At 39.5% G+C, this 24,013-nt stretch overlaps 3 protein-coding genes across 4 annotated transcripts in view; 2 read left to right on the top strand and 1 right to left on the bottom strand.

The window, feature by feature from the left end:
- LOC126401127 (uncharacterized) overlaps positions 1-2,003 on the top strand; it is a 7,275-nt gene extending 5,272 nt beyond the window's left edge. The window contains exons 4-5 of the mRNA XM_050062230.1: positions 1,716-1,783; positions 1,935-2,003. Of these exons, the coding sequence (XP_049918187.1) occupies positions 1,716-1,783; positions 1,935-2,003 (137 nt within the window). The remainder of the gene's footprint in view (positions 1-1,715; positions 1,784-1,934) is intronic.
- Positions 2,004-9,709: 7,706 nt separating this feature from the next.
- On the bottom strand, positions 9,710-13,292 carry LOC126401181 (nuclear factor 7, brain-like). 2 transcript variants are annotated; one of them, XM_050062298.1, is made up of 3 exons: positions 12,285-13,292; positions 12,165-12,254; positions 9,710-12,118 (listed from the first exon to the last, which is right to left on the bottom strand). In XM_050062298.1, exons 1-3 carry the CDS (start codon positions 12,672-12,674, stop codon positions 10,970-10,972), a joined length of 1,629 nt encoding a protein of 542 aa, XP_049918255.1. In that variant the 5' UTR covers positions 12,675-13,292; the 3' UTR covers positions 9,710-10,969. The 2 variants fall into 2 exon arrangements, with proteins under 2 accessions (XP_049918255.1, XP_049918254.1); XM_050062297.1 differs by having other exon boundaries at positions 12,165-13,292.
- A 4,016-nt stretch (positions 13,293-17,308) lies between these two features.
- Positions 17,309-24,013, top strand: part of ehd4 (EH-domain containing 4) — a 50,123-nt gene continuing 43,418 nt past the window's right edge. Inside the window, exon 1 of the mRNA XM_050062299.1 lies at positions 17,309-17,800. Coding sequence (XP_049918256.1) covers positions 17,571-17,800 — 230 coding nt within the window. The 5' untranslated portion in view covers positions 17,309-17,570. The remainder of the gene's footprint in view (positions 17,801-24,013) is intronic.

Raw genomic sequence — 24,013 nt, 5'->3', positions numbered from 1 at the left:
TGTCAGGCAAACAGACTTCATCACATCACCAGAACGTGACGCAACTGCATCCACTGGAATCCAGGGGTTATTGAATTCTCAAACGACAGGCTTGGACGCGGTCTGCATTGTGTGTGTGTTTCTGTACAGGCTATCCTATGTATCAGTAAAAGAAGCAACAAGTAATTAGCCCAGTATGGTGGAGTCCAAGTACATATATTTTATCTCAAATGTACTAAAGTAAGAGTAAAAAGTATTCCACAAACCCAACTACTCTTAGAAGTATAATTTATTTATTTATTTAAAAAAAAAAATGCTTAAGTACATGTAACAGAGTATACGTTGTGTTACTAATAAACACTAAACACTAAATCTTCAGTATGCATTGGACCAGTTTGCCTCTGTATCCTACAATGCAAAGCGCTCAAACCAACCAGCAGCATTGGTGGAGGAGAAAGTCACAACTGTAAGCTACGATGACCCTGAGGGTCATAACTAAACATTTGAAAATACACCACAACATTTGAGAAAACAAAACAACATTTCTGAAAACACAACATTTAGTGAGACTCAAAATGGAAAAGGTAGGTACTATTGGACATTGATTCCTTGTCTCTGATTAGATGCACTGTCTGTCAATCTGTGACGGACGTACCTACTTCTTCTCCTGCTTGGTGTCCGGTAGACTGGATGCCTTGCGGCACATTGCTTTCTCTCACAGGTCAGGAGTAGCCTATAAGGTAAAATAAAATGTGCACGCACATCACAACCTCAGAGCTCTCCTCAGGGCTGGTTTGGTGAACTATCAAGCCTGCTCTTAGCTGTTTGGCTTGCCGTGGTGGAGTGAAGCACCAGCAGACCTGTGGTGTGTTGGAGAATGTGATATATAATGCCATCACGTTACTATACCAAGCACATCATGCCTGCCATGGATGTGGTGTATGCTGAAATCGGGGAGAAGCTATGTGTGTTTGAGGACAGATTGGTTCCGTTTGAGGGCAGGAGGTCATGAATTTTGCCTCTAATAGTTAGAATTTTGTCATTAAAAACTCATAAAATGGGGTGTCGGTGGCTTAGTGGATAGAGCAGGCGCCCCATGTACAAGGCTGTTGCCGCTGTCTCTGTTGTGGTTACACGTGAGATAAAATTAATTTGAGGTAAATCTAATCTTTGGTCTCAGAGTCTAAGTGTATTATTTAGTGACACTACAACAGTAGTGTTTTGAAAATTATAACATATTTATAAACTGTAACGTCTGTGGCCTCTATGATCAGTCATACCAGAAGGTGTCTCCCTAAGTGAGATACTGAGTGATATTCACTAGAGAACCAGCCACTGTGACTGTTTCCATTCTGATTTGTTTTCCAATGAGTTCTATGTTCCGTCTGAGCACTGACATGAATCTGTTCTTCACCTTCACCACATCACCAGAGGAGAGATTTATCTTCAGAACACAGACAGGATAAAGATGTTGTCTTTACAGAGAAAACAGATGGACCAGCAGGGCAATAACTATATAAACAAACACAATGATATTAAGGACATCGAGTGCAAACATCTGATATGAAGTGAATATGATGTATTATAAGAGATAAGTCTGTGTAGGACTGAATCAAACAGCTCCATGTTGAAGTGATTTTAGATTTCAGGTCTTTGCAGTTTGTGTTTATTTGGAGCTGTTGGACTCGAGGTGTAATATGGTGAGGTGTGGTGTAATGACTGTCCATGTGTTTCAGGATCACAGCCAACATCTCCAACACCTTACATCATCCGAGTGGTCGTCCTGCCGCTGACTCTGCTGTTGGTGAACACTGCCCTTTAATTCTACTGTAAGGTACTGACACGTGTCTGTTGTTTGGACCTCTGACTAAAATGAAGCAGTCAGTCTGTGTTCATTGCACTGAAGAGAGGAGTGATGCAGGAAGTCAAACCTGTGTGTTGTCATGTCTCTGCAGGCCAGCAGGGGGCAGCAGGCGGGCAGACAGGAGAACATTGAGCTGGATTATAGAGTGCCCCAGAAATGAGTCCTAAAACCCAGAAATTGTTAGCATTTTTGCACCACTGGTTCCCTCGTCTCAAAGTCAGTGTTTTTTTTTAATAAAGTTTTGGATAGATGCCCGACAGAAGGTTAACACAAGCTTAAAAGACTTTCACGTTTTGTTCTATGACATAAAATACGTCAGTAAAAACCTCATACATGCATTTTAAAGGTAGTATGTGTCTTAAAAAGGTGGCTGCTAACAAGTGGCTAAATGAGACCACAGCATGTCATCACACTGAACACAGCTTTGCAGCCTTGTGATGGTTGAAATGTTCAATCATGCAACTGTGGTGCAGTACTTTTATAGTCTAACCTTAGCCCATTTATGTAGCCTGGTAAGACCATCCTGATGAGCTCAACATTCTGTTTCACTCTCTGTGCAAGTCTGGCTTTACAGAGAGCAACACTTTCCAGGAATTGCAATCCAATCCGGACAATCAGGGATCACAATAGTTGACAATGTAAACTGCCAATTGGAAACTGCATGATGATGTCAAATGCAGGCAGTCGCTTGCAGAGCAGTAGTGGCGGCTCTCAAAGCAGCAAGCACTAAGTCTAACGTTAGTAGAGTAAAAAGAGCAATAAGGGAAATAATGCAGGAATAGAGTCAATAACAGCAAGACCAAGAGTACGCACTCACAGAGATTCTCAGAGGAAAATACGATTTCACTGTTCTTCCGACAGTCTGGTGACTGTTGACGAGGGCAGTAGCTAAACATATTTTAGCCACATAAAAATATGACTACCTTAAACACAGCAACATGAGCTTAAGTGTACGCTATATTTAGATATTTTCACAGCTTTACCTTGCTGTCAGACAGCCCTTTACAACTTGAAACTGATACCTCAGCATTATGCTCTCCTCAAAGCCACCAGACTCCACTGATAGAAACAGTGGTCTTCCATTGCCCCAAGATTGGGAAGTTACTTTGGGTTATTGTATGATTTTGGGAACCGATCTAACCATGCCACTACTCTTGTCTACTTGTCTAAACTGGGAGTGTAAGATTGATTAACATAATTTTTAATGAACACTCAGTCACAAAGGATGCTCAGTGGCATCCTCCCCGCTGGCTGCCATGCGCCTGTCCCAGGCCCAGCTGGTGCCTGCACAGTGCTGCTGCACAAGGAGCCGTGGACTGTGATTACTCTGCGCAGCATGCATGGGGATGAAATATATGTGAATACATTTCTTGCTTTTACCATGGTCGTGTGAATTACTCACTAAATTTGTTGCTACACTATTCCCCGGTACAAATCCAGTGGTCATAATTGTTTCACCACTAATTGGCTGAAGTTTGTCAGGGTGAGTACTCCCACCCACTGAAAGTGTGTTCAGCAGCAGTGGGGCCAGACTGATACAGAAAGCCAAACAGAATATCAAGCTCACATCATCAGGATGGTCTTACAGGACTAGCATTTAAGCTTCAAAGATAATGAAAGTGGTGTTCATTTGTGAAGATATCTTGCTGAACAAAACATGTATGTATCATAAACATTTGTTTGCCACAGAGCTTATTTTCTGCGATAATCAAAAGTCCAATGGAAAAATCACACTGGCTTTTTGACGAAGGAACCACGGTGACGTTGACTTCTGTGTCAGCTACAGTAAAACATCATCCCTGGAGCACTCTATATAACCCGGATGTCTCTGCAGCGGGCGGCACGGTGGTGTGGTGGTTAGCACTCTCGCCTCACAGCAAGAGGGTTGCCGGTTCGATCCCGGGCGTGGGAGCCCTTCTGTGCGGAGTTTGCATGTTCTCCCCGTGTCAGCGTGGGTTCTCTCCGGGCACTCCGGCTTCCTCCCACAGTCCAAAGACATGCAGATTGGGGACTAGGTTAATTGATAACTCTATATTGTCCATAGGTGTGAATGTGAGCGTGAATGGTTGTCTGTCTCTATGTGTCAGCCCTGTGATAGTCTGGCGACCTGTCCAGGGTGTACCCCGCCTCTCGCCCGATGTCAGCTGGGATAGGCTCCAGCCCCCCCGCGACCCTCAAGAGGATGAAGCGGTTAGAAGATGAATGAATGAATGTCTCTGCAGCTGAAGGAGGGCCAGCTGAAGAGGAAGGAGCTCAGGAAGCGGAGTAACACCTTCAAGAAGCTTATCTAAATTACATTTTATACACATTTTCCATTTAAACAAGGTTAGAATTAGTGTACTACATTACATACTATACTTTTCTAACTGTCAACATGAACAGACCAAACCAATTTGTTAGTCTCTTCATACATTCTGACTTCCTGTCTGTGGCTCTCAGCTCCAAGCCCACTGGTTTCTACTGAGTACGTAAATCTTTAAAAACACCTCACAAATATAACGTTTCATTTGAAAAGCAGACTTGTAAGCAAGTGTACCGGAGTCCAAGCAGCCAGCGCACTTTGAAACCAAAGACACACCAACCCAGACCGACTGGGAGTAATGTTGGCCAAATAATGTTATACAGGAAAATCCAGGTAAAGCAACAATAAATATGTGTAAAGAGTTTGTCACATCACAGAAAAATGTGTTATGACCCACCAAACCAAATTTGAATGATTAAAAAAATTGCCAAGTATATAATATATCAAAATTGTGAAAAAATGAGCAGTATTCTCTGCTCTCAGACGCTGGAGTCATGTCCGCTGAGCTGAAACAAAGATTGAGCTGCTTCAAAACGACAAAACACTCATTAGGAGCTAAGCCAATAGCACACTAACATACATGACCCCTGAGCAAAAGAAGGAGCCACTCTGCTGCAACAGCCTCTCGTTCAGCAGCTAACAGCGTCTAACATTGACACAAAGGTGGCCGCTTTGTATACATGAGTGACGGCTACTTTTCTTGTGTTCATATGATTGTGGCATTTAACAGAAATCTTTATTTATTTATTTCTTTATCAGGATTTAAGAGCTCAGAGAGCTCGTGGAACGTGGCAAACTGACTGTAACAACACAGATGCTATGTGCTGGGCTCAAGATTAACATTGGTAGAAACGTAGTATTTATATAGTAGGGGAGGGGTTATGATAAGGATGGCTCTAGTGGGTCATCAAATATGCTTTTAGGCCAGCCCAAAAAATCCTGGACACAGAAATGGTGAAAACCCGTTTAATGGTCAAACTCCACAATTATAGTACCACACAGGTCCCAGTCTTTTCATGTTTTCAACAAACATTTTCTAACATGTTTAATTTGTTTATAAGGAAACCACTGATTTTACTTAACCCGACTTTATATAAACTAAACATGAAACATATCCTCTAAAATCTGAATTACAACCTCAATTCCAAAAAAGTTGGGGGAATTAATTACACTCCAACAATCTGGATGGTCCTTCTCCTCTTTAGCCCGGAGGACACGACATCCATGATGGACTCGTCAGACCACAGCACACTTTTTCCACTTAATGTCAGTCCATCTCGGATGAGCTCGGGCTAGGAGAAGTTGGTGGTGTTACTGGATGTTGTTGATATATGGGTTTCACTTTGCATATAACTTGCATTTGTAGATGCAGCAACTAAGTGGTTTTCCCGAGTTCATGTAGTATTATCCTTTATACAGTCGTGTTGGGTTTTAATGCAGTGCGGTCTGAGGGGTCAAAGGTCATAGGCATTCAGTGTTGGTTTTCAGCCTTGCCCCTTATGTGCACAGATTTCTCTGGATTCTCTTAATCTTTTGATAATATTATGGATTCTAGATGGTGAAATCACTAAATTACTTGCAGATGTGCATTGAGAAACGTTCTTGACCAATGCAGTTTTTCACAAAGTGACCATGCTTGCTTGTGAACACCAGGGGCCATATTCACAAACATTCTGAGAATACTCTCAGAGAGCTCCTAACTTAGCCTAAAAACTTTCAGTAAGGAGTCCTAGCTTTGGAGTGATTTAGGAAAGTTCTCAGAGTAACTCTGAGCAAGGAAGAGACAGCAACTTTTATCTTAGTGAGGAGGTGTGGTTGGCCCAGTTGCTAGGTATGATGCATTCTTTTGACAGATGTGATTGGTTGTCACAGTCACACCCTTTAGTGAGCCTGCAAGGTGTGGACACCCAGTGGAAATGAAATGAACTGCGTGACATACCCATTCATGATACTTTAATATGTTACCAACTGACCAGTTTACCTGTGCATTGTTCAGTTTGAACTTTAAATATGTGGTCTCTATATTGTGTTAAACTAAATACAGGTCCAAAAGGATTTGCAAATCATTGCATTCTGTTTCTATTGATGTTGTTAAGAGTGTCCCAATTTTTCTGGAACCAGAGTTATAAAACACTCAATGTGCAAATCAAATTTGGCTAAATTTGACCAATTGAATCTACAGAAAACAAGAACAATATGGTACAGAGCCATCTATTGTTGGATCTGTAGATCTGGAGCAGATCCAGGCTTATTGAACCACATGTGGTGCAATGTTGACAATCTATTGGTGTTTATGATTTAAAAAAAAGAAAGAAAGAAGAAGAAGCCACATAGCTAGCTAACAAGGTACAAGATTAAAAATCAGTGGCTCATTTAGTTTTTCTACTGCAAACATTTACTTTGATTAGTAATTAAAGTATATTCCTATTTCATAATATTTTTTACTAAATGTTGTGCCCAAGGAATTTTCTTATTCTGACTTATTTCTCTCATTAAGAATTTTGATTATTTTTTAATTTACTTAGTTTTGTGCTGGAGAATTTGGGTTATTTTTTAGAGTTAAGGAAATGTCTTGTTATGTCTTTACTTAATTTTGCAGTTAAGAAATTTTGTCATTTTATAATTTTAAGAATTAAAGATTTTTTCTTATTTGGTATAATTCAGGATTTTGCTTGTTTTTAGAGTTAAGGTGAGACACTACAGGTGAATAGGATAAAACTTACATTAAGACAGTTGTTTTTTTTGCATTGCAAGTTTACTAAAATTTTCTGTGTAAATATGCAATGGGGGAAATAATTAATTATACATGCATTAATTCACATGAATTACCAGAACAGAAATCTTAAAATTGGATAAAGCCAGGTTTGTTTGTTTTTTAGTTTTATTTCGGTACCATAATAAAAGTCACAGTTTTTATAGGTGGGATTTTGGATATCAATCAGAAATTTCTGTCATGTTTTTAGGAATTAAATGTTCTATATCAGGCTCTGAATGGGATATGAACAAACCCCGTGTAAAAACCTTCAGAATATAGATAGGAGTAAAACTGGAAAGTTTGGGTAAGTGCTATTGAAGGGGAGAATTCAGGCTCAGAGTTTGAGAAAAACTCATTTTGAGAAAATCAGTTATTAAGTAAGTAATTATTGTAAAATTACCTACATTTTTTGACCAAAAATAAGACCCTACAGATGAATAGCATAAGACTTTTAACTAATAGATATCACTGTTAAACTTGCCCAGTTGGTTACTTTTTTTCATTATAAACATTTATTGCACTCGTTGATGCTCAAGTGAAAAAGTATGCCTGTCATGCTTGCCATCAAAAAAGGGCTTGAAACATACAATATAAACACAAGACATATCAAAGAGCTGGACTGAAATTCAAAAGTCTCTTAGTTTAGAACATCAAAGTGATTATCTTTAATGCTGTGAATATAAAAAAGTAGAATGTAAACTTACAACTTTAGAATAAATGACACAGCAGTAAAACAGTTGACATTTTATTTCCTATTAATTCCTCAAATTAAAAGTCTCACATTACTTTGTCATTTCATAGCTTTTATTGTGAAGCAGTCAAAAAAGAAAATATTGGGTCTTCATCTGCAGTGACTTAACACGAATCCTTTCCATCTGAAAGCGAACATGAAGCAGTTGTTGGAGTTTGATGATGGGTATTGTTTCCTTAAAACTATTAGAGGTACCCAGTCTTTTTGGCAGGGAGCACAGCGGGACCTGTTGGCTTGTGTTCATCAGTTTGGTGTCCCTACCTGGCTCTGTTTGTTTTCTTCTGCTTAGATGCATTGGAAAAATCTTCTCTGTAGTATTTTAAAACAGGAAGGTAGAACACAGACGGTTGAAGACATAGAGTGGATGGACAGGTGTGACCTGCTGCATCACAATTCTGTCACTGTGGTTTATTGTTTTTGAGGGAAGTACTGATGTCTCTATTGCATCCAAGTGGTAAAATTAATGACTGCTTTCATCAAGTGGAATTTTAGCAGTGCAGTTCACAACAGATGAAGAGGTAGTTCAATTTATTGATAAATCTGTAACATGTGAATTACCATCAGATGATGACACGTTATTGGACATTTTGTCATATCTGTGCAGCAGCATTCCATGCAACATTCAAAAACTTATAAAAAGAAAAAAATAAGTTTGGCGTCTCAATTTTCCCAGGCCAGCATCAACTAGGAAATTTATATGTTGCGGTAAATAAAGGTGCAGATGATTAGTAGACAAGACAGATAATTTAAAACAATGTGCATGTGCAAATCAGGGTCACAAAGATTCTATGCGGGCAGTGGATGGCTAAAATGAAACGAGTGTGAATCACGTTTAGTTTCTTTGAGGAGGGTGGGGGATTCCGTGGGTAGAGGAAAAATTTGATAGCAACTGGGGTCGTCCCACCTCAGATAAGTCAACATGTGAATGCAGCATGACATGAATGCATAAGAGTGAGTGAATCATCGTCATTTAGAAATGAGATCACAGACATATGAATCAAAATATTTTTTGTTGTTTTTAATAATCGTACAACCCTCCTGAAAGAGGATGTTCTATAGAAGCATTATGGTCCAAAATCTCAAAACTGACCAGTGCATGAAAATATATTTTCACCTGTAGTGTCTTGCTCTAGGGATTTTGCTTTTCTTTTATATTTAAGCATTTTGCTTCTTTTTTTTAATAACATTTTTTTCTTAGTTCTGTAATTAAGGAATTTTGTTATTTCAAAACAATTTTGCTTATTTCTGTTGTTAAGAATTGTGATTAATTGTATGCTGTAATTCAATTTTGGGGTGAAGGATTTTGCTTTTTTAGAATTAAGGAATTTTCTTTGTTCATAAGAATTGGCTTAATTTTAATTATAAACTCTGATACCATTTGTACTTAAAGGATTTTGAAAAAATTTATTGATGACTAAGCAAAGAGTCTGAATGAACATCTGAACATGCATGTAGCGGGAGCAATCTCTGAAGATTCATTCTATGTGAAGATGATGTCACTTAAGGATGTTGGCTTACAACCAATTAAAGACAATATGACAACTTTTTTTTATGACAGTAAAAAGCAAAATATGTATTTTGCACAGGGAAATTCAGAACTAGTATCAATTAAGCAAAGTACGTTCAGGACTCATGTTTGCTGGGAGGTTCGATATGTAGACAGAGGAAATAATTTGGATCATTGTATCTATATGTATCACTACCCTTTACTATGTTCAAAGAAAATAAAACCACTTTCATAAACTCTGAAACTGTGACTGAGCTGATTTTGATTAATTCAGAAGAATTTGTTGTATTTTATCTCTTCAAAGATTGGAAATGGAAAATGTTTTGTTTACTTTCTCTGCCTTTGAGCGCTTTGCATATAGCAGAGAAAAAGCTTTGGTTATGACTTGCTATATCAATTTTACCAGAACAGATGTGAAAATTAATAGAAAATTGTACGTTAAAGGTCCAGTGTGTAGGATTTACGGAAATCTGTTGGCAGAAATTTGTTAATAACTATGTTTTCTTTAGTGTATTATCACCTGAAAATAAGAATTGTTGCATTTTTGCTACCTTAGAATGAGCCAATTATATCTACATATAGGTCCTCCTCCACGGAATCCACCATGTTGTTGTTACAGTAGCCCAGAACAGAAAAACCAAACACTGGCTCTAGATAGGCCCATTTTCATTTTTACATGGGCTGCTCTAGTTTTCCAACAGGCTTCGCAAATGAGAAGTTGCAATCTACAACCTATGTCACCCCTAAAAGCCACTAATTCCCACACACTTGACCTTTTTTTAATGCAGATGTTGTAATTATGACAAAAGGTTAGTTATGGAATGTTGCTCTTTGAGAAGAGAAAGTTGGGATGGAGCTATATGATTTAATCAGCTTTTATTTCTTGCTTTAAGTTGTTGTGTTGATTATGGAGCAGCTTAACTAGAACCAAAAAATAAAAATCTGCAGTGAGATCAATAGATTAGATTAGACTTTACTGTCCCAGAGGGATTTTTGACTTCACAGTCTGTTCAAAGCAAACAAAACAACACACAGGAACAATACAGAAAAAAACACAGCATAAGAGACACACAGACTTTCCAGTGCTAAATGGTTAAAGACAACCTATTTTCATTTAAAATAAAATGATAAAAAAAAAATCAATAAGTCAGTGTTTACAATGAACCAAAAGTTGTCTCAGATTAGTTATTTGTGGTGTCAATGTCTTTTAAACCATAAATAGAGAGATGTTGAGCTTTTCAAATGATGATCGGTAATTGTGTGCTCGTAAATCTCCCCTTAATCCTGTCAAGAACTGCTGGAGAAACTGAAGTTTGTAAATGTGTAGAAATTATTTGTAGTTATAAAAAGAAAATGTCTAATATAATTTTTAAACAACCTGTTACCTTGATTCTAATAACTGACGCATGAATTAGCCTCACTGGATTAGTTTAAAGATAAAAAAAAAAACATAGAAAACATAATGACCAAAAGTTGACCAAAATGTCACGAATTTTCGTCAGCTAAAACTAGACTAAAACTATGAAGGACAAAAATGACTAAAATGTGAGTAAAGCTAATAAGCATTTTCGTCTCAAGACTAAGACTAAATCTAAAGTAGCTGTCAAAACGAACCCTGCTGCAGTAGCTGTTAAAAGCCTTGTTCATTTCTTGACATAATAGTCAACTCAAGGCAGAGCTTTCCTCTTTGCAAAATGTTTGTAACAAGGTCAACAAGCAGTCAGACTACAGAAGATGATCTTTCTACATATGCTGAAAAAACTACAAGTTATTGTATCAAGACTCAAGGTACATTTTCCATAATCTTGACATCAACATGTAGTTACAGAGATCTTTGTTGGTAAAATCTTCATTGGAGGTCCTTTCCAAGTGTTAATATATGGAAACAACTTCTCAGTGAAAGTGTGGTTAAAGGTGTGTATGTGTGTGTCAGTATCTGGATCAGAAAACGACAGCTTCCCTGCGTCCCAGTCCAGATTCACTCTGATTCTCCTGAACGCTGTCCTCACTGGGAGGACAGCTAACGGCTCCGGTGGAGAGAAAATCCTAAATACATCCTCACAGAACCAAACGGTCCACAGTCCAGACTGAATGATCCCTGTCCTCCGCTCAGACTCCTGCAACACTCCAAGAACCCACTCCGTGTTGTCTCCGACATCCACATCCCAGCTGTGAGTCCCAGAGTACAGCCCCTCGGTGCCCAGGACAGACACGTACAAACCGAACCTCTCCGGGTTTTCAGGAAGAAGCTGGTCACTCTTTACCCACCTCACGCTGGTCAGATCTTCAGACAAAATGAGTTCTCGATCGGCCGTGTTTGGGTCCAAAATCACGGGACTGTACGAGATCACTTCCTTCATTCTGATCCAGGTGTAGAAGCTTAGGTTGCCCAGATGTTTGGCAACATCTAACAGGGCTCCTGGGTCAAGTTCTGGATCCTCCAGCAGGAGGTGCTGCTGGACTTTGTCAATTGCAGCCTTGTAGTTCTGTAGAAGTGAGACATCTTTAGCTGTTAGCTTGCTAATGTCATCCACTGTAGCCTCTTTAGCTGTTAGCTTGTTCTCTGTAGAGTCTTTAGCTGTTAGCTTGTCCTCTGTAGCCTCTTTAATTGTTGGCTTGTCCTCTGTAGCCTCTTTAATTGTTAGCTTGTCCTCTGTAGCCTCTTTAGCTGTTAGCTTGTCCTCTGTAGCCTCTGTAGTTGTTAGCTTGTCCTCTGTAGCCTCTTTAGCTGTTAGCTTGTTCTCTGTAGCCTCTTTAGTTGTTAGCTTGTTCTCTGTAGCCTCTTTAATTGTTGGCTTGTCCTCTGTAGCCTCTATAGATGGTAGCTTGTCCTCTGTAGCCTCTTTAATTGTTAGCTTGTCCTTTGTAGCCTCTTTAGCTGTTAGCTTGTCCTCTGTAGCCTCTTTAGCTGTTAGCTTGTCCTCTGTAGCCTCTATAGTTGTTAGCTTGTCCTCTGTAGCCTCTGTCCTCTGTAGCCTCTATAGTTGTTAGCTTGTCCTCTGTAGCCTCTTTAGTTGTTAGCTTGTCCTCTGTAGCCTCTTTAGCTGTTAGCTTGTCCTCCGTGGCCTTTTTAGCTGTTAGCTTGTCCTCTGTAGCCTCTTTAGTTGTTAGCTTGTCCTCTGCAGCCTCTTTAATTGTTAGCTTGTCCTCTGTAGCCTCTTTAGCTGTTAGCTTGTCCTCCGTGGCCTTTTTAGCTGTTAGCTTGTCCTCCGTAGCCTCTTTAGCTGTTACCTTGTTCTCTGTAAAGTCTTTAGCTTTAAGCTTGTCCCCTGTATCCTTTTTAGTTTTTAACTCATCCTCTGTAGCATCTTTAGTTGTTAACTTGTTTTCTGTTAACTTGTTTTCTGTAGCTTCTTTTTTTATCAGCTGGTCCTCTGTGTCTTCTTTTGTCCTTTCAGTTTTGCCATTCTGTATGAAGGAAACATTTCCAGCTTTCAACTCCATCTCTGAGGCTGCAATTATGTCATAAAGAGTTTTTATCTCTCTGCTCAGAGCCTCCATCTTCTCCTTCATCATCCGAATCTTGTGCTCTTCTTCCTCCCTCAGTGCAGCGATGCTGAGCTTTTCTTCTTCATCTAGAAACCTGTGAAGCTTCTTAAACTGCTCTTTAATCTGAGTCTCTGTGTGTCGACTCTGGATTTTAATATGTTGTGCCGTTTGATGAAACTCAACTTGAGCGTTTTTAAAAACCTCCGACTTTTCCTGCAGAGTTTTCAGAGATTCTTGAAGTTTCTCCCTGAGGTCTCGAGCAGCTTAATCGATGGGTTTCAATCTGTGGTCAGTGTGAATTTCTGAGGCTCTACAGACAAGACAGATTGGCTGCTGATGGTTCAAACAGAAGAGTTTGAGATTCTCTTTATGCAGACTGCAGAGAGGCTTTGACATATTTGTCTCTGACCGAATCTAAAACCACAGCTGCTAAAATGATCCAATTTAAAGTGTAATTTACCCAGTATTCCCAGTACTTCCAGTGTTGGCTTTTGTGCTGAAGCTACTTCTTCTGTCTCTTCTCTCTGACGTAGAATCAATAAATAGATTGTGTTTCCTGGTGTGTCTTGATGAGTCATGTGAGGGGCAGAGCTTCGTCAGAGCCGGGCTGAGTTTCAATCCAAATGCAGCACCCGTGACTTTGGTATGGAAGCCTGTTACTGCCAAGAAAAGAAAAAGGGAAAGAATAAAAAAATAAAATAAAATTCCATTTATGAGATACTAAGTGAAGATTTTGACTTACAAGTAATTATTGTTGATCAGTATGTGAAAATGTTTGCTTAAAATCTCAGTTTGACATTAAAAGTGAATTTTTTTATTAGTATATCAGAATTTCTACCTATAAAATTAAAATTGTTACTTGTTATTTCATTTGAATATCAAAATAACATTCTTGACTTAGTATTACATAATTTTCCCAATAAAATGATACATTTTGACAAAATATGTAGTAAGGTTGACCTGAAAAATAATTATTGTGAATAATTATTGTGACATAATAGCTCTCAATTTTGACTTAGTTTTATTATTCTTGACTTGGAATCTCATAATTTTGATTTACTATGGGTATTTATCTTTACATTGTTCCCAGCCTTCCATCTGTTTTTGTCTTTTCTTGGCGGAAGTCTGTCTTGGAAAACTAAACATTTGGCTTACCATTTTATCATTTTCATTTAGAAAGTAATTAGGTCTTATTCATGAAACGTGAACAGAAAGAATTTTGTGTGTAAACTGTTCAGAAGGAAATTTATGTGCATTTCGGTATTCATCAATATGTTATGTAGAATCAAAATTTAAGGTCTGGAGCTGGGCCAGAAAGCTCGCGACCTCGTTCCCTACCTCTCGAACAAACTTTCTTTGTTTTCTATTAGATATCAAAAAAACTCAAATACCCAGAGGTAAAAAAATCACTGGAGACACGTAGAATCAGATGCAACTGAGTTTAATGTGCACGCAGGCATCAGCACAATACAACTCAATGAGTCATGCTCCGGAGCAAGACTGGAATTTCTTTGTCTGTGCACTCGCTTTTATTGTGAAGATTTCTGCTGAGTCGCCTTTTTCTTTAACCCTACCCACTTGGGCTGAACATAACGGTGTCACGGCTTCTCCGTTCTTTCCCTGAAGCCAGCCTATTTACTTGCACTCGTACATAATAGTATCCCCGCTCTCCTTTTCTTCCTTGGAGCCAATTTCACTGTGTAATGCTTTTCTGGGCAGTCTAGGCCCGCCTCCTATTACCAGAGTCATATCAGGCCAAGCTAGAATTCACCTAATTTTCCACCAATATTTCTGAGCCAATCCTCATGCTATTTTTAAAAAAAAATCATGCACAGTGTATCCTAGGTACTTCTCCACCACAATGCTTAAGTGCTCAATGAGTGTATGTGTGTGCCATAGAAATACATGAAATAATAAACCAGTGTGTGACTTGTCAGTGCACAGAGTACATTGCTTCAACATATATCTTTAAAGGTCAACTTAAAGGTACAGTATAAACACTACAGTAAATCAGTAGATTACAGTTAATAGCCCTGATCTTTTCGTACGTACTAACAAAATCTACTCCTGCTTCTGACTGCTCGTAGTGCTAGTGTAAATAAGATGTTAAACATAAATGTTGCTTGTCATTATTAGAAATTACAATTTTAATTCGTATTGAGCTCTGTTATGTTCACAATACACAGACGCGTCTGAAACATGCAAGTTAATCATGAGAAGTGATTAGAAATGTGACACATTTAATTCAATTAGTTTGCATCTAGCAGATTTAAGATTCAGTTTAGGGTTCTTAAAAACATAAATGAGTCATTTAAATCAACTTAATACATTATTACATTACATACATTATTGAGTACATTAGACTGTTTGTAAATGTTTTAATAGTGGTTTAATTTCATAACAGTGACAAACAATGCTGAGGCTGAGGACAAACTGACAGAGAGGTCTCTCTGATGATGCAAGCAATGCGTTTGTCTGCAGCAGAGAGCCTCCTGTAGCTGTCGTGGTTTTTTGTGTGTACTTGTGAGTTTTTGCATCAACTTTGTTGTGTTGTTGAACTATTTTCGCATAACTTTTTGGATGGTTCTTAAATCAGAGGACACAGAGTTAACAGCATCCGTTACCTCCTTCCAAGCCTTTGATTTACCTGTCCCTGTCACATTACTAATAACAGAAGAAAATCAAATGTTTTTCTCAGCCCCACTTCACCTAAAATAACTTCAATCTCAGAGGCCGTTTACACGTGGCTCTTAGTGTCGGAAAACTTTTTGTCTCTCTCTGTCTTTGTTTGTTCCATGTTTGCAGGTCGACAGAATGCACCTATCTAGAGTAATTATCACCTCCTTATATGGCGGTCATTGGCTGTTCATGGGCGGGGATGTATGCTAATTGCTGACAAGCTGGAGCATGCTGTCAATTTAAGATGAACTGGCATTCATGAACATACATGTGTGCCTATGATCAAATCTGAGTTTTCCATGGTGTTCATGAATCCGGAGTAGGTTCTTAGCACCAAGGTTTTTTATGTGCAAACCCACAGATTAACTAACATTTCATGAATGACACAATGATCTCTTAATTTTAGTTTATGAGTAGTGTTATTTTTATCATTTCTAACTTTCCATCTGCTTTTTTTTCTTGGCAGAAATGGGCTTCCATACTGGGGTGAATTTAATTCCTAAGTGTTGCACTCATTGAGAATATTTAGTTGAACTTTGTCTACAGACCTTAATCAATACTCTCTGGGCCCCTCCCCCTGTTATTATATAAAGATGACATCATCTCTGTCTCTTTTTCATTGCTAACAATTTTAGATGTCAAAGGGGATGGGATGGCTGTCAGTTACCCCACAGCAGTGGAAAATACCATTTATCAGGCTTGAAAACAGTTTATTTGTCGGAGATTTCATGCCAGACTTAATATAAAAATCAGCCTTTTTAAACCCCTCTTGTTCAGCGTAAGAGTGATGATACAGCATGGTATATAAGATATCAAACAAATGAATCTTGCCTTCTGGTAAATTCAGCTGAAAATTTAAATTCAACAAGCAGGTCTGTAAGCCATAATTATTATTGGATTATCAGCGTTTCCATAAAGCAAGCATCTTTTAAATAGGCTTATTTTTCAGTGGAGTTTGGCATGAGGTTCTCTTCAGGGTCTTACCAAATTTAACCTACTCCTGTGGAGCCAGTGTGTATATGGTGTATTGCCAGACGTCATCCAGCAGAGGGCGCAACAGGACACGAAGAGACAATGATTATGATGATGATGATGGTGATGATGAAAGCAGGAGCTCTGAATAACCTGCAGCTACACACCAAAGTTTATTTGTTTAACAAAGCAAACCGCTTTAAAGAGAAACAGAGATTTCCTGTCATCTAAAATCGACATGAATTATGTGAATGCCACTTTCTAATAAGTCGCCCTTTAAAATGTTGAGAGAACTAATGAGAACTAATGGCTTTAATGATAGTTTAATGTTTCAAGAGAAGATAAAACTTATTCTGAGCAACTACTGGTGTTTTATATATCAGTAATGCGCAAGAAATAACTACTTTGTAGCTGACAAGTTGAGTCAATCATATTAATGGCTTAATGAAGTCAATTAGTCATTTATAATCAAGCTAATAAACTAAACTATAAAGTATGAGTCAGTTATTTGTTTGCTATTAATAAAGCTATTTATGGCAACTTACAGGTTCAGCTTTTATAAAATATGAAAACAAGTATCACAGAAAGTGAAAAATAAAAAAACAAAAAAGGAAATATATTTGAACTCAGTCCACTGTGAGGGCCACCAGATTCAGATTAAAACGTTTAAACTCAGAGAAGCTGGAAGTTGTGTTGATGATTGTTTTATTTGAGAGATGATGTGTTGTGTCCAGAACTCCATTCAGAAATGATCAAACTATAAAACTGTGGCATATTCAGGAAACTGACTCCAGCGGCTGTTTCTAATAATAAACAAATGGATGTGTGTGTGTGTGTGTGTGTGTGTGTGTGTGTGTGTGTGTGTGTGTGTGTGTGTTTGCGTGTGCGTGCGTGTGCGTGTGCGTGTGTGTGTGTGTGTGTGTGTGTGTGTGTGTGTGTGTGTGTGTGTGTTTGTTTCAGGCTGCGTCACAGGGGAAGGGCGGTGCCCCCAGGTAGGCGCACCAGCAGCGGTCACATCACCACCAACACACGCACAGAGCCGCGCACAGAGGAGGCAGTGTGCTCAGAGCTGCGGAGACTCCCAGGTGCCAAACACGCACAAACACACACTCAGACACACACAGACACACACTTTCCTCCGCTCGGCCTAGAAAGACGAACTGAGCGACACGGAGCAGAGAACAGTCGGGACATTTGGAAATATCGAAACAGGGAAGTTGGACTCGAGCGCGTCAGTTTCAGTGGTGGAAAAGTGAGTCGGTCATCAGCAGCATGTTCAGCTGGGTCAAACAGGAGCAAGGTGGACGCAACAAGGAAGGAGAGATGTACCAGACGGTGACGGAGGGACTGCAGACCCTCTACCTCAAGAAGCTGCTGCCGCTGGAGGAGACCTACCTCTTCCATGACTTCCACTCTCCGGCCCTGGAGGCCGCCGACTTCCAGAGCAAGCCCATGGTGCTGCTGGTCGGCCAGTACTCCACCGGGAAAACCACCTTCATCAGGTACTAACCACCGCCGGGATCGCTCCGCAGGCCCGTGTGACACAGTTGAACCTTCTTGTATAACTATTAGTCTCAGCTATAAAGTGGACTGGGGGGCAGAGAGTCACACTTCATGTGCAAAACCACCTTTATCAGGTGTTAGATCCGCTTACACCCCCTACATGTTCAGTGGTGGAACTAAATGCCAGACCTCCTATGAAAATCTGCCTATTAAGGCTCTTTCGCTTAAAAAGAGGAATAGAGAAGTGGCAGCACATAATCTAATATGTCACACAAATATTTAGTGTCCTATGATAAATTCGGCTTATATGAAATCCACCAAAGCCCATTAATTTTTTTTAAAAAAGGACAAGTTTTGTGATGTTCACGGTTCTTTCTGCGCCCCTGATCAGTGAATTCAGGTTGAAAGTAACGTAAAAAACCTAAAACATCATTAAAAGACTAAATGTTTGTGTGGTCAGGTTTATGCCGAATTGGAAATTATAACCACTGTAAGTATAAAATTTGTCCAATCTTCCTCTCCAATATGTAGAGTTTTGCCAAATAGCAAGAAGGTCTTAAAAATGACATTTTTTCAGTGGAGTTTGGCGTGTTTTGCCCTTCAGGTTGCTGACATTATTTAACCTTGGTAAGCTGAGAGCAACACTGACTTGGAATTTATTGTTAAAGTCAGTGACACAGTTTAGGAGTGTAAATGTCCACCGGCTTACAGACACATCTGACATGTTTGAGCTGTAGCTGCAAATCTAACTTTACTGTGGAAGCACAGTTTTCAGACAGTCTGAGCACCAGCTGAGGCTCATGGGTACTGTAGTACTATTAGACAGGACAGCCTGTCTGATGTATGGGATGGGAGCTTGATGACATTTTCCCTCTGTGTGTGTGTGTGTGTGTGTGTGTGTTTGTTTCTGCGGATCGTCAGCTCTGTGTAAGTGATCTGCCATTGTTCAGGTCCTTCAGCCTGTTCTGTAGCAGTTGTGATATTTCCGGCGGTTTTGTTGTTATTGAGTCGGATCTGAAGACGAGGACAGATGCAGGGCAGTGACACAGCTGGGCTGAGATTATATGGTCTTCATCCAGCCTAATGATGATGATAATAATGATGATGATCATGATGATGAATACAGCACGTCATGCACCCTGAAGTGCTCGACAAGATCAGATGAAAATAAACAATAACAATGAAATATAGCTGCAAGCAGTGATCTTGGACTTCAAGTCCGCATTGACCTTTGAACCTTGAAAGCTGGTTAAGATCGAGACCTTTGACAGTTTTCGACACCTGCGTTAAAGATTACCAACAGGTTTTATGACGATAGGATAGATGCTCAGTCTTTTACGTCCAAATCTGTGCTGGGCTCTTATTGGGCAGCACTTTCACTTCCTGTTGGTCAACAGCAGAAAGCTTTCGGGGACATGCTTCAGTGGCTTAGTTAAAAATATCTACCCAGTTTGGAGTCATTGACCTTCACTGAAAGCATTAGAGTGGCAGTCTGACGAAGAATAGGAAGTGGTGAGAGGAATTGCGGACGGTTATCCTCAGCCGCCAACTGTTGTGCAACTCTTGATTTGCATCTAGTGATGAGGCTCGACCCGCTGCATTCTGAGTTATTAGTAATTTACAAAAACTGAATGCTACTGGTAAAAAAAACTCCCCATAGATCTGCCATTTATTTATTCATTTTATTTATCCTGCAGTAATCAGAGTGTAGTTGGTGACATGTTGAGGCAGAGGGTACTGTCTGTAGCTCTGGTTGAGGGTGAGAGGCTGTCAGCAGATAAACAGATCTGTGTGGGTACATGAGACCCTAAAAAAGAGGCTGGATCATGGGGAGTACCACCAGTTGGTCCAGGAGCTTCTCCTCCATCATGGACGTTTACAGGCGTATTTTAGGATGACTCAGGGGCAGTTTGACAACGTGCTGACTATCGTTGCACCTAGCATAAAAAAAATATTACGGCCTACAGGGAGTCCATTGGTCCTATGGAGCGACTGAGCACCACCAGCTTCTCCTCCATTGTTTACCAACTGTAAACTTGTTGTCATGACCACCACAGAAGGCCCGCCTCTCAAATCATCTGATTGGACAATGGGAAAAAAGTGGAGATGGCGTGGGGCACTTTTCCGCTCTGAGTTGAAGTTTTCTCAACTCGGGAAGTTCGGAGTGCTTTGGCAAAAAGAAAGGCACCTGGAGTGCAGAGATGCGAGGTGTGTGCCAACTTTTCCACCGTAGCAAAGCATAAAAACTTTATATGCATCCGCGCACATGACACGTGTGTCATTGTGTTTTTAGGTTGTCTGTACATACCTATATACATATGTGCATCCATATGTCCGTCCCATTCTCAGGAACACAATATCTCATGAAGAATTTCTTCAAATTTGGCACAAACATCCTCTTTGAGTCCTAGATGAACTGATTATAATTCGGTGCTTAAAGGTCAAAGGTTAAGGTCACTCTACCCTCGTTTGATGCATTCTCGTGAACACGGTATCTCAAGAATGCCTTGAGGGAATTTCTTCAAATTTGGCACAAAATCTATGTGGACTCAATGATGGACTGATTAGATTTTGGTGGTTGAAGGTCAAGGTCAATGTGACTTCACAAAACATGATTTTGGCCATAAGTCAGGAATTCATACACTAATTATGACAACATTTCACACAAATGTCTGATAGGATGAAGTTAAAAAAAAGTCATAAAAATCTCATAGCATAGTGTGTCATTAAAAAAAAAGATTATTTAAAAAAATATATAGAACAGTTTGTCAAAAAAAATGAATAAATAATGTAATTGTACAGTATGTTAAAAAAAATTGAAAATGTCATAATAAAGTATGTCAAAAAAATACATGATAGAATATGTCAGTTCATAAAAAAAATGCCAGTACAGTATGTCAAAATTAGTGTATTAAAAAAGCATGAAAAATGTCAGTATAATATAGTATGTCAAAAAATTGATGAAGTTATGACATTTTACATCCAGAAGGCCAAAGGTCAATTTCACAATGACATTCTGCAGATCTTTGATAGATAGATAGATACATGAAAACCATGAAGCTGGATGTAGGACTGAGACTGACCTCCGTTTTTATAATCCTTGCAGTTTTCTGCCTGGAGGCTGGCACGTTGTCACGAGTAAAAGAGCTGATCAGCACGCTGCTGCCCCTCTCTCTCTNCACACACACACACACACACACACACACACACACAGGCTCAGGCCTATATAGTAATGCAGTCCCCCACACACACACTAAAACACAACCACAACCACATTTCACTCTACACCACCCCTCTCACACATCAGTCTATTAATGCTCGGCTCAATATTTCCTCGTTAGCTCAATCAAGCCGGTGACATCACATCCTGTTTTGGAGCTGAGGGCCGGTTAATATGGTTAGACTGAAGGTCAGTTAGAGCAAGGCTTCAGCTGATGGGCCGGAGATGAAACATGAAATGTGTGTTGTACTGTGTACTAGACTTACACCGATTACAATTTTTTGGGCCGATACCGATTTCCGATTTGCAGAGTGTTTGGATGGCTGATTCCGATTTAATTTTTTTCAAACCACTTCACACAATATTTTCTATCGTTGCTTCATTAGAACATTTCAACCAAGATACAACCAGCTTTTCAATAATCATCTTAAACAAACAAACAAAAACAGTTACACAGGTTAAGAAACATTTTCCTTTTTGCCCAAATATAACTTCAGGTACAGTAATAAAATAAATAAGTAAAAAAGGCATACATAAATAAAAACATTGATAAATAAAATTAGGGGTGTCCCCGACTAAGAATTTTCATAGTCTAATCTGATTTGACAGATTTTTCCTTTAGCCGACTAATCGTCGAATCATGTTGTTTTCCCCCTCATTGATTAATGAGCTCATTTGCGTCAGCTTCCGCTCCAGAGAAAAGAGCTAAAACACCCAAATAAACAAATGTAATTCTTCAGTTGGCATAATAAATTCTTCAGTTGGCATAATAAGATAATGATAATAAAAGTAAAAGGGTTATCATTTTATCTTTATTCCTTTCACTTCATCAAGGTATGGTGCTCTAGATGAGTGCAGACGCGCTGCAGCCTCATCCATGTCTTTAACAGGAGTCGTTTCTGACTCGTCAGAACTTGCCATTTCATTCACAAATAAAAATCCAAAAACATCATCAAAAGGTTTAGAAACAGTTTTCCTTCTTTCTGACTTCAAGTTACTTCATTAATCAACTCAGGTTCAAACAAGTTCATCCACACGGACCATGCGTCACCGCTCTCAATTGTTTGGCCACGTCGGACAAAAAGTAGCTAAATAAATAATCAGAGTCCATCAAGAAAAAAATCAGCGGTGAAATTCATTTCAAGACACTTCAGGTAAACCAATAATCCTTCAAAAAAGTTTGATTTGAGAGCACATACCTCCTCCAAAGTGTTTGTTTATGTGCTCCGCCACAGTAAATCACCGTAGGCCTCGACGCTGCTCTGATGGTCCTGCAGCGCACTCGCTCACCTCAGCTTATTTGGATCAAGCATCTGGGCGATTTATTCATGCGTAGTAATGATTATGCCTACTGATTAAACGCACACATCATTTTCAATTTTTCATTAACAGAAATTAGACTGATGTTTGTATCAAAATAGGCTATATATCATGAATAACTAGAAAACAAATACATTCTATGTCAAATCAAGATGTTCAGCAGCAGTGAGCACCCCCATATAGTCATAATGGTACGGTCTTGTTTCATAACCACATTTTGTGACAATTTAACGGCGAGACTGGCAGAATCGAATCACTGAATCATCGACTATTCGGGGTCACCCCTAAATAAAATAATAAGTCTTAGTGTATAGCATTTGTGGGTAATTTCCTTGAATAGACAAAAAGTAAAAATATCTCCTGTGGAAAATTCACACAGGTCTTCAGGACACGCCCGCCAGTAAGGGCGCGGACACGCGTATCTTTGGCACGTGCCTCGTCAGTTTCAAGTGGCACAGTGCAGCAGTGAGAGCTCTGCAGTTCAGTTTAACATGGACAATTAAAAACTTTCTCCTTCTCTCTTTTGATGTGTGTGTGAATGATTAAGGTGAGAAGCCGCCCATGTTTCACTTCCTCACATCGCCCAAGCCGTGAGTTGCACATGTGCGTGTGTGTACGCTGCTGATGTTACAGGACGTCAATCACGCGGTGCGCCGGGAATTTGACCGGCATTTTAAATCGGCATATTTTAGACTGACGGGCCGGTCGCAGGTCATGGCCGATCACGTGAAAACCAGCCCGATTCCGAACACTGCCGATTAATCTGTGCAAGTCTACTGTGTACTGTTTAATGCTTGTAATGAACTGATCAACCAAGAGAAACTTTAATACACACACACAAAAAAACAAATAATGGATTAATTGTTGGAGTGAAGAAAACAAAAATCTCTGGTTCCAGTTTTGTATCATTGTAGACTGAATGTATTTAAGTTTTGGACTGACAAGTAACATCTTCAAGAAACGTCATGTCAGACTTCATATGAAAAGATACATTTTTAAAGATCTCTTGCTCAGCGGGAAACACACACAAGAGGCAGAAAGTAGGGCTGGGCGATACGGCCCTAAAATAATATCACGATATTTTTGCGATAACGATATTTTTGACAAAGAGACAAATTAGTATAAACATATTTCATGAATTTAAGAACATAGAATTGCAACAAAATCAGTGATCTAGTTTTACAGTTTGCTTCAAATATTCAGTAAAAACTAAAATGACCTCATTTCTTTAGTTTGTGAACAACAACAGTTACTCAGCGTGAGATTCAGATTCTGTTACAATGTTGAATGAGTTCCCTCTGAGCGCTAAGTCACTAAAAGAGACTGTTTCAGTAAAACATTCAGGACGCCACAGTTTATTCCACACTACTGAAGCTGCTCCTCTTTTTGGAACCTGGTAGTTCACATGGGAAAGGTGCGGCTAGCCCTTGTTGCAGCGGTGGGGGTTGGAATCCGGCCTTCGTTCATTGCTGCATGTCTTCCTTGCTCTCTCTCTCCCATCCTTCCTGTCATGCTTCAGTGTCCTGTCAAAGAGAGGCAAAAAATAAAAGGAGGCATCCTGTTCTACATATCTACTAAGTTTAGTAAAAATCCATATGGTGGTTAGGCCTAGATAAGAAATGAGCTCTCTAGCGCCCCCATTTTGTTTGATGGGGTCAATAATGGAGGGGTC

This window comes from Epinephelus moara, chromosome 14, assembly GCF_006386435.1.
Source record: "Epinephelus moara isolate mb chromosome 14, YSFRI_EMoa_1.0, whole genome shotgun sequence".
Lineage (NCBI taxonomy): Eukaryota > Metazoa > Chordata > Actinopteri > Perciformes > Serranidae > Epinephelus > Epinephelus moara.
This window is presented reverse-complemented; position numbering and strand designations above follow the sequence as displayed.